Raw genomic sequence first — 10,734 nt, forward strand, 5'->3', positions numbered from 1 at the left:
CGCCCTGATATCGTCGGTATCTACATATCAAATTTGAGCGCAATTGGATGGAGGATGCCCGCGATACTAGAAGACACACACAGACAGACAGAACGGATTTTGTATAAGAGATGTTTTAGAATCAGTGAGTGTTCCGCATTCTGCACTCCATTGGCAAAAACAGAAAGATCATATATCTTGGAATATGTACGTATATTTGTGTATGTGTATGTATGGAAACATTATACCAGACCAATCATATCATGTTACGATGATAGCATCCTTTTGTTATATGGAAAATGTTGCTTTTGATGAGTCAAATAATGCTTAAATCAGGACAAAGTGCTTATATGAATTACGAATAATTTCAAGAACAAACAGCATTGTTTTCAATCATATGTGAACCTGAACTCAAAATCTCAAGATTTTAATCCGCGTATTTATAATAAAGTGTTTGGAAATGAATTTCTTTTCCACATTTTATTTGATTATATAATGTCATAGAATTTGTTTAATTGATTTGCATCTACCAGTATAATCACACTCAAACTGACTGAATTTATAAAGTCTCGAATTCAGAACTTTCGAATCTTCTCAAAATACCGTGGGAATCAATTTTTCTCGTTATAAGTAGATTTTTCTTGACAATTTCCTGAAGACCATTATTATTTTTTTGTGAATTCCTATCAAGAACATGGTAAAGCCATACGAACTTGCTGTGCGTTGTAGGTGGACTTTTAAATCTCGACAATTATGCTTTGATGACCAGTAACGTACTCCAGTGTATCGGTGGTCTTGAGTCATATAGCGAAGAAGACCACATATATAATTAAATACATACCAACAACAACACATATTATTGTATTTTTAAATAAAAGCTGCGCTCTAGGTTTTATATCTTGTGAATAAAATGAAAAAAACACAAAAGAAAATCAAGCTTTTCCAAATTCCATATTCATATGTATTTTTAAACAGACTGTTCAAGTTATTTTTGCATAATTCCAAATTTTCTGTATCCCTTTTTCTAATATAACTCGGGTAATTTATTTTAATTGGAACATCTTCCATCAAGAAAGTTTCAGACATTTTATAACGGTATTGTGTTCTTCGAATTTTCACAGTATGAGATATATTTTTTAAGATTTGCAGTGCATAATAGTTAGTTAGTTTATGATCTGTAACACCAAACATAAGTAGAGAAAATTGATATAATGGGTGAGAAAATCGTTCTATTACATTGTAATATGCATACAAATAACTTTCTGTTTGTAATGATGTATTTAGTTTTTCTGCAAGTAGTCCGTTCCAAACACCATCGGGCATAAAAACATGATTGCTTAAAGAGGCAATGTACAGTTTATTAATGAAATTAATATGTGCCACGTAACCAACTCCGTCACAAAAATACGGATAATGATTACCTTTATAAAACATTGACATGTTTATGTTTCTACGTAAGAATAAGCGTCTGTTTGTTGCACCACTTTTACGAAAACATATTGTAAAACGGTTGTCATGTCCATCAAGAGTCATATGATAATGGAGATAATGCATCAATTTGTATTGATCTACGAAAAGCTCATCATTCATAACAATGACATATTCGGCGTTGCTACAGAATTCCACGCTCCATTTCCACGCCATTATTCCTTTTAGTGAAAGATTTGCATACGACTCTAAAAAATCTTCTTGGATGATGTCCCGGTATTTTTCACTTTCCTTCTGAACAAGGGATTGTATTGTAGAATTGTTTGTTGTACCCATTAGGAAAACCTGTTTAACAATTGTATGTGTGGAGCGTATGTCATTTGGAATATAGCGAATATTGTCCCTATGTATTTGACGTCGAGCAAAATTGTAGTAGACAGATCGAACAGCATATAGGAGAAGTATTTTTTCTTCTTTAGAACAAATATCTGGTTCGTTAATAATTTTTTTAAAGTTATGTTCGTATGGTTGTGGATTTTCATAATAGTCTTTGGGAATCTTTGAATTTTTCGGTCTTTTTATGAAAGTAACTTTCATGTTTTTCAGTGCAGTTTTTCTTTTCTCGAAATAGGATTGATTAGAATTTTCTGATGCGTTTGCCATGCCTAAACAGAAATAAAAGGAACTCATTAAACTACTCATAGAAATAAAAGAAAATTTCTATATTAAACAACATTATCAAAACACTGCAATTATAAAAGCCCAATCAAATGCTCAAGATCCTCTCACTGGTTTCCTTTTACTCTCGCCAAATTATGAGGTAAATTTAAGCTTCTAAAGCTAACAGATTTGCTAATATTTAAGCAACCAATAAGTACCAGTTTAGTACCTGAGTCCTTGAAATCGACTATTCCTCCTCCCTTAAATTTGCTGGCATTCGGCCCAAATTTAAAATCAATATTTCAGCTACGATTATTGCACTCATAACGAAAACTCTTCAAATTCTCTATTTGCCAGTATCTGCTTTAATCTAAATTTAATCCACTCTTTATTTGTCAGTATCTACATTAATCCACATTTTATTTCCTCATCCATTAATATGATCAAATTCTTCATTCGCTGTGCTCTATCAGATTTATTGATTTAAATGAGAAATCGGTTATTACATTCAGTCTCTTAATCCTATGATATATTTCTAGGCATTCCTCCTACATCTATCTAGAAGTAACTAACAAACTTAGTTCATATATGGACTAAAATAGTTATCATGAAAAACAACTCTAGATTTACAAACTTTCACGTTATATTTCTCCCTTTCTTAAGAGAGAAAATACTAATGACTATTTTCTGGTAGATTTCTTACGCAATATCTCAAGGTATTACAAAATTACAATTAAACAGGTTTTAGTAAAGTCTTGACAATGTATTGGTGAGTAAATTTCTCAGCAAACCTGTTTTATGTAGATTGTACGTAAAGGTATGCGCATAAATTTAACATAATCTTCTCCTTGATATGATATCTTGTCGAAAGGCGGCGAGCTGGCAGAATCGTTAACACTCTGGGCACAATGCTTAGCGGCATTTCGCCCGGCTTTATATTCTTGTTCAAATTACGCCAAGATCGACTTTGCCTTTCATCATTTCGGGGTCGATAAAATAATAAACATTTGAGTACTGGGGGTCAATATAATCGACTTTTCTCCTTCGTGCTACCAAATTTTGCCATTAGCATTCTTAACGTCTTTTAACTTTAGTATCTTTGAAGTAGTGTAAACATTTGTAAACATGTTTTCCTCGGCTTCAGAACTTCTCTAGTCTCCCGCAGAAGAGCAACATATTACTCGCTTACTTTTCCATTTAAATTCACCATTATGTCTACAGTTAACAGTGCACAGTATATACTATTTCATGCTGAAAATACATCAACATACCATATTTACGAGCTAGTAAGGGGATCACTTTGTGGTGGCCGTTTGTTAGAAATATTACCCAGCGTTGTGGTAAGAAGTTTGCGTCTAAACCACAAGGTTCTGTGTTCAGTTCCACTGCATGGCATTTTAGGCAAATGCCTTCTGTTATAACCCTGCGTTTGACCAAAGCCTTGTGTGGGAATTTGATAGACGGAAACTGAAAGAAGCTCGTCGTATCTATCTATCTATCTATCTATCTATCTATCTATCTATCTATCTATCTATCTATCTATCTATCTATCTATCTAGTGAATGGGGAGTCATTATGATCAAATAAAAGTTGTAATAGATTTACTCAACTATGATGAAAACAAATGGGTAATATGTGTGATTCTAAAAATGGTCGACGTTTTACTTGGTCAACAAGGAGGGCATACAAAATATCCGTGTTTCCTGTGTTTATTTGATAGCTGAGCAAGAAACAAACATAAGGAACAGAAACTCTGTCTAGTTAGGAAAATTTTGACTGTTGGGGAGAAGAATATCATACACCAACCGCTTGTTGAGCGGGAGAAAGTCATGTCCCTACCCCTTTATATAAAACAAGGACTAATGAAGCAATCTTCAAAGCTGCTAATGTGGAAGGTAACTATTTCAAATTAATTCATATGTACAACATTTCCTGACCTGAGATATAAAATAACGGCTGGTGTTTTTGATGGGCTACAAATTAGAATGTTGAGGAAATGCCAGAATTTCTCAAGCTCGATAACTGACTTAGAAAAAAGAGCATTGGATTAATTTGTGGCTGTTGTGAAAGGATTTTGGGGTATTGAAAAGGCTGCAAACTACAAGGATTTGGTAGAGAGATTACTTGATAGATTTCATGTTTTAGGCTTCATTTCTTTAATAGTCATCTTGATGAATTTCCTGCTTATGTCAGAGACGTAAAGCGATGAGCATGGTGAGCGTTTTCGTCAAGCAATCAAGATTATGGAGGAGAAATATCACACTCGTGATGGCAGATTACTGTTGGTGTATTCAAAGAGACTGCGTAGACATGAAATACTCCACATGTTCTCGCAAGCGGAAATTTCTTCCGTGAGTATGAAGGTATGTGTATGATGGTTCGTGTTTGATCCATCATATTAGAGAATCAACAATATGTATTTATGAAAAGGTGATGCTACCTTAGATTTCATTTATAATTTCATATTTTATTGACATCATGACTTATGGTTTGAAGCTATAGGTTTAGTAAACTATCCTCACCAAGTAAATTATTTATACAGTGCATCATAAAATAGGGTTATGCTATGGAATGAAAACCTGATGTGTTAGAAAAAAATGGTCACCATATTTGAAATCAGCATCTCAAAATTAACTAAAAGCAACCACAAAACCGAAGTCTCCAAAAGTTAAGCACACGAATGTTTAAATAAAATTTGACTATCTGCTACAATTTCAAGTTATGAAAAAAGCAAATGTCATTAAGGAAGATGTGTCATATATATATAAAAAAAACCCAAACCAGACCAAAACGAAAGAAAACCAAATAAAAAAACAGCGCCTAAAACTTACATTCTTTGTGTATGTTTACTGTAGCTTATCACGCACGTTTGATATATCTGAGCATTGCCTAAAGAGTACTAGGCTTTTTCTGGAGTGTCAAAATATATTTCATCTCTAAACATAGCAATGTAGTTTCAGCAAGTGACAAATAGAAAGTTGTATGAAATACTGTTCTTAGATCAGGGTCAATCACTTAACTTCTTCAGCTAATTCAAAGAACAGTGAAGCGTGACAATGTGTACGGCATTAGAAATGATAAAAATAATTTCATTAAGATATATTATGATATGAGACGTGTTTCTCCGTCCGTTCTTCACACACAACATTCAAAGCAAAATGAATTGTTTACGAATGAGGATGTTTGGGATATGATATTTCACTGAAATGTTACGTTAAGTTTGCGGACAAAAATATTATATATAAATTTCCATTTGACACTCATTGTCAGCTACAAATATGTATATACTGAGTATGTTAAAATATGAAATAAAGTATTTTAAAAATAAACATGTTTAGTTAAACAATATTAAAAAAATATTTTTTGAACCTTCCTAGAAAATTCCAACTTAAATTTCAGTAATCTACCCAATTAAAAAGTGCCTAATATAATTGCTTCCTTAGTCCTTGTTTAATATAAAGGGGTAGGGGATGACTTTCTCCCGCTCAGCAAGCGGTTAGTGTATGAAATTCTTCTTCCCATCAGTCAAACTTTCGCCACTGGAAGTTACTTGATGCATCTCTCAGGCATCAGTATGCTGATCGGCGTTGTCGAGTGTAGACCTACTGCCACGTAGTGCGTCTTTGCTTTGCAGTGCTTCTCCCCCGTTCGTCGATTTTTGCGACGGCTGAAACGAAGGAACAGCGTGCTTCCGTAAAATCCTGTTTTCCGCTGGAGAAAACGGCGGCCGAAATAGTTGTCATGCTCCTAACAGTTTACAATGACGCAGTCATGAGCAAAATACAAGTTTACGAGTGCTTTTTAAGCTTTAAGAATGGTCACTTGTTGCTTGAAGACCAACCTCGCTCAGTGCATCCGTAGAGCTTTTGGACGAATGAAGACATCACGAAAATTCATGAACTGATTTGAGAGGACTGTCTCCGAACAATTGACGAACTTATTAATATGACTGGTGTGTTCTGGAGCTCTTACCAACGACTTTTGAGCGAGGAATTGCGAATGAAAAGAGTTGCAGGAAAATTTGTGCCTTGCTTGCTCACGGAAGATCAAAAGAAGTCACGACCGAATGCGTGTCGCAAACTGAAAGAACAGTTGGAAATTAATCCGGACCTTTATTTGGAAGCTCATCACTGTTGACAAAAGCTGGTGCTACGGAATTTGCAGATGTGGAGGAGGGGAAGAAATAAAAGCGACTGAGGTTAAAAGGCGTCATTTGGCAAGGGTTCCAACACTGCTTCGAACAGTGGAAAACGCGTCTGGACCGATGCATTGCTTCAAATGGAGAATTATTTGAAGGCGATAAAAAGTGTAAATATGTAAAACTAAGTGAATAAAATATTATTGCAAAATTTCGGCTTCTTTTGAGTACCCCCTCGTAGTCAAGCTTTCCGGATACAAATTGACCATGCAATGTTAATGACATGAACCTGGTGTAAAAAGAGATAATAATGAAGTTAAAGTATAGTTACCTGTTCTAAATGACTGCAGCGACGAAATCATGGCACAAAACATAATGCAAGTTTTCGTTAAGGGCAACATATTTGATTCTATAATAATAAAACAAAAATCATATGAGAATTGTAATACATTCTATCGATCGAATGTTGATCTGTAAAATGTTTTTTGTGTGTTTGTTAAAGACAACAGAGTAAGATATCTCATGTGAATTTTTAATCCAACGAAAACAGAAATTTATGTAACATACCAAAAACAACTATGTGCTACGTTTATATGGTATAATATAATACGATATAATGAAATGTAAGATTACACTATATAATCTAATATAATGTAATATATCATCTAATATAATATAATATAAAAGTATATGATATAATATAAATAATATAATATAGTGTAATATAATACATATATCGCTACATAGAGAAAAAATTTCCCCCTTAACCACACACATGATGTTCGTCTTCTCCATAAACACTACCCATATAAGAGAACACCATAAGACCACATCCTACTTAATTGTGGATAATACTCAACAAGATCCCTTCTAATCAATCAAATGTTGAGTCTGGGTATCACCAAGTACCACCCGTAGTAAAAGTCCATGTTAGCATCATAACTGATGGCAGATAAAAAGCAAGTGACGTTATTGAAAAAGTCCAAGTTCTCACAAGTAAAAGAAATACAAGAAATATTGCAAAACATTTCGAAGTAAGAGATAAAGTTCATTTAAAAAATTACAAAAATGGTCAAGAAAGTTGGGAGGATGGCAGTATAATCAAAAGATCAGGTAACGTGATGTATTTAATTAAAGGCCATCGTTCGAAACATAAGAGACACTTTAACCAGTTAAAGATGAGACATACTGAAAAACGAAGGGTAATGCCAATGAAAATCTTGTATGATATGTTTGAAGTGCCAGCAGCGAGAGATATCGAACCCCGTAGAACTAGCTTCAGAATATCTGGAAGTAATTACCTAAACGAAAAAGATATTAAATTCCACCCTCACAAAAATAAAAAAAGAGAGAAAAAAAAAGAAGAGTGCTTAGTACAAGAAGGAAAAGTTCTGTGTGCAACGAACAATACTACCATAAAATTCGGGCAACACTTACGATACAAGAGCTAAAAAAAGTGGAGGAGGTGCTGGAAAGAAAAAAATAAAAGAACTTCCACTTTCTCACAGTTGTCGAAATCTCAAAAGGGGAGATGTTGTGATATGAGTTACGACGTCCCTTGGTCCGTGTAAAGTATGAATAATAACGATCGGAACGAGTTCGTAGTCGAGTGGAGTTTGTGTTAGTTTGCAGTGAAGTCGGCAGACATTGGTTGGTTATTTCACAAGTAATATTGATTGTTGGTTCGTAAAGAGATGTGTTAGTTCGTTATATTGTTGCTACGGTTCTCTGGTTATCTTATTTGTTGTACGCAACTAATTACGTTACATCATAAGCGGAAAGTGTAACCTCCCGAAAGAGCTGTTCTTCACTCCTGCTCCAGAGCGTCGGCTGCGGGGTCATTCCGAAAAGCTCTACCTGCGACGATTTCATCTCAATCGAAGGAGAGGAGCTTTCTCCGTCCGGGTTGCGGATCCGTGGAACAAGCTGCCAGACGAGATGGTAAAGATGCCGACGACCGCTTTGTTCAAAGTCTCCCTGGACCTCAAGTGGCCTGAACTCTTTACATGAACACCACCCTGTACTTAACTCCATGTCCCCCTACATGGCCTTGCTATTTGCTTTTGAGCCAAATTAACTAACTAAACTAACATGTAGCTAGGACACTGTGTATCGAGATCTGTCGGAAGGATAACTCCGACGACAAAGAAATAAGAACCCACAGTATGGTGGAAGCCATAGCCACTCAATAAAAAGAAGTATTAGTGAAATGTCCCATCAATAAAATGTAAACATAACAGACCTGACATAATGATTTGGAATAGAGAAGAGAAATTGTGTACAGTTGTGGAAATCAACTGCTCAGTAGTTGTTAACATAAAGCTACAGATCAGTGAAAAAGAAAATACCTACGAGAAATTTGCAGTTACTCTATCCAATTTACAAGTTCATGTTTATACCTGTAATTTTTGGCGTACTGGCATATGTAACACAGTACCTAATACCAATCTTGGCAAATAAGGCTCCCCAAAGCCAGAAAGGAGAATGCTGATTCGAAGACTGCAGAACCAGTCCTCGCTGGAACTGTAAAAATCCGTCAAACTTTCCAGACGTTTATTAGGTGTACACGACCATGTCTAGATATGCAACTATATGCATGAGAATACATACATAAAACAAAACATAAAAATCGGCACATGTACATACATTCATGCATTCATACATACAAAAATACCCTGTTGATGTTGAAATTCCAATGAAGGAGCCTTGGGATCTAGCTTAGAATCCGGCTATATATATACATATACACACACACACACACACACACACACACACACACACACACACACACACACACCACACACACACACACACACATATATATATATATATATCAACTCCAGTCTGATCTATATGCTGTGAGTCAATGGGCAGACAGAAACAAAATGCAACTGAATGAGGGAAAATTTGAGCTAATGCATTTTGAAAGAAATTCCTCACTAAAACAACCATACTCTCTTCTTTCAGGGGAACCGCTCACAGCCTCTAACAATATCAGAGACCTGGGTGTAATTGTTGATGACGATCTCAGTTGGAGTGCACACATCAACAAGAAGGTCGATATAGCTCGTAGGATGAGTTCCTGGATCTTAAGAACTTTCCGGTCCAGAGAACAAGGTGTCATCATACCACTTTTTTCCTCCTTTGTACGGCCACACCTTGAATACTGCTGCCCACTGTGGTCTCCTCACACAAGACAAAACATCTCCAGAATTGAGTCACCCCAGAGGGCTCTCACTAAACAAATTGAAGGCATGGCTGCTCTCGATTATTGGATCGCCTTAAAGCCTTGAAACTTTACTCCCTCCAGCGTCGCCGTGAGCGGTACATCATTTGTACGATGTGGAAAATATACCGCCAACTTTGCCCAAACGACCTAAACATTAGCTTCAAAGTTCATCCAAGACTTGGACCACAGGCTATACATCCCCTGCCCAATTCAAGATCACAACATACATGTACACTGCAACATAATTTCTTTTCCTCAACAGGCCCTGCCCTATTTAACATTGTCCCGAGGGAGATCAAAGAGGAAAAGGATCCCATCAACTTTAAACAGAGTCTGGATAGATTCCTTCAAAGAATACCAGATAAGCCACCCATAATTCGATACAACTCACCCAACAAGAACTCACTACTTGAACAAAACTGGATACAACTCACCCAACAAGAACTCACTACTTGAACAAAACTTGACTTAAACAGGATTCGAATAATCCTATCTGCCTAAGTGCAACTGTACGTATCAAACAACGTACGCTCATACATATATACAACGGTATGAGCGTACGTTGTTTGATACGTACAGTTGCACTTAGGCGTTGTATCCATTCACGGTTAGACGATGATGAGAGGAACAAACACACACCCACACATATATATATATGTGTGTGCGTCTATACAAACATGTATGTGAATATGTATACAACCTTCAACGAAGTAACAGTCATGTACACAACTTGGACGGACACATGCCAGTACACGGACATACGTTCACATACACATACACATGTACACACTCTCACAGACACGTATGCCCATTCTCCTAGACACTCACATACATATGTAGCACATGGATACAAACATACATACATACCTACGTATGGGCATACACACGTACATACGCACGTACATGTACGCACACACATACATGGGCACATGCATACGAGCGCGTATACATACATACGCACATGCGTACGTATGTACATACACACATACATACACACATACATACATACATACATACATACATACATACATACATACATACATACATACATACATACATACGCACATACATACATACATACGCACAATAGTAAAACAATAGTTCTGTGATATAGAGATAAAGATCTGATAATAGATTTTAGGGTATAGTTTTGGGAGTAAGCGTCGTAAATCACTTTCTAGCTTCGGCCAGAGGAAGTTGAAATTTGATAGCTTTGTGATGAGTGGTCACTCTACATCCATCCATCTCTACAGGTTTATAGCTTTATGTTTATAGAGTGTATGTGCGTGCATATACACAC

The 10,734-nt window shown here is 35.9% G+C and overlaps 1 protein-coding gene across 2 annotated transcripts in view; it reads right to left on the bottom strand.

Moving 5' to 3' along the window:
- Nucleotides 1-444: 444 nt before the first annotated feature.
- Nucleotides 445-10,734, bottom strand: part of LOC118765033 (beta-1,3-galactosyltransferase 2-like) — a 33,474-nt gene continuing 23,184 nt past the window's right edge. For both annotated transcript variants that reach the window (XM_036506298.1, XM_036506296.1), the window contains exons 2-3: nt 6,537-6,614; nt 445-2,072 (exon numbers count right to left, since the gene is read on the bottom strand). In XM_036506298.1, the coding sequence (XP_036362191.1) occupies nt 865-2,072; nt 6,537-6,606 (1,278 nt within the window). In that variant the 5' untranslated portion in view covers nt 6,607-6,614 and the 3' untranslated portion in view covers nt 445-864. The remainder of the gene's footprint in view (nt 2,073-6,536; nt 6,615-10,734) is intronic.

Source organism: Octopus sinensis, linkage group LG10, assembly GCF_006345805.1.
Source record: "Octopus sinensis linkage group LG10, ASM634580v1, whole genome shotgun sequence".
NCBI lineage: Eukaryota > Metazoa > Mollusca > Cephalopoda > Octopoda > Octopodidae > Octopus > Octopus sinensis.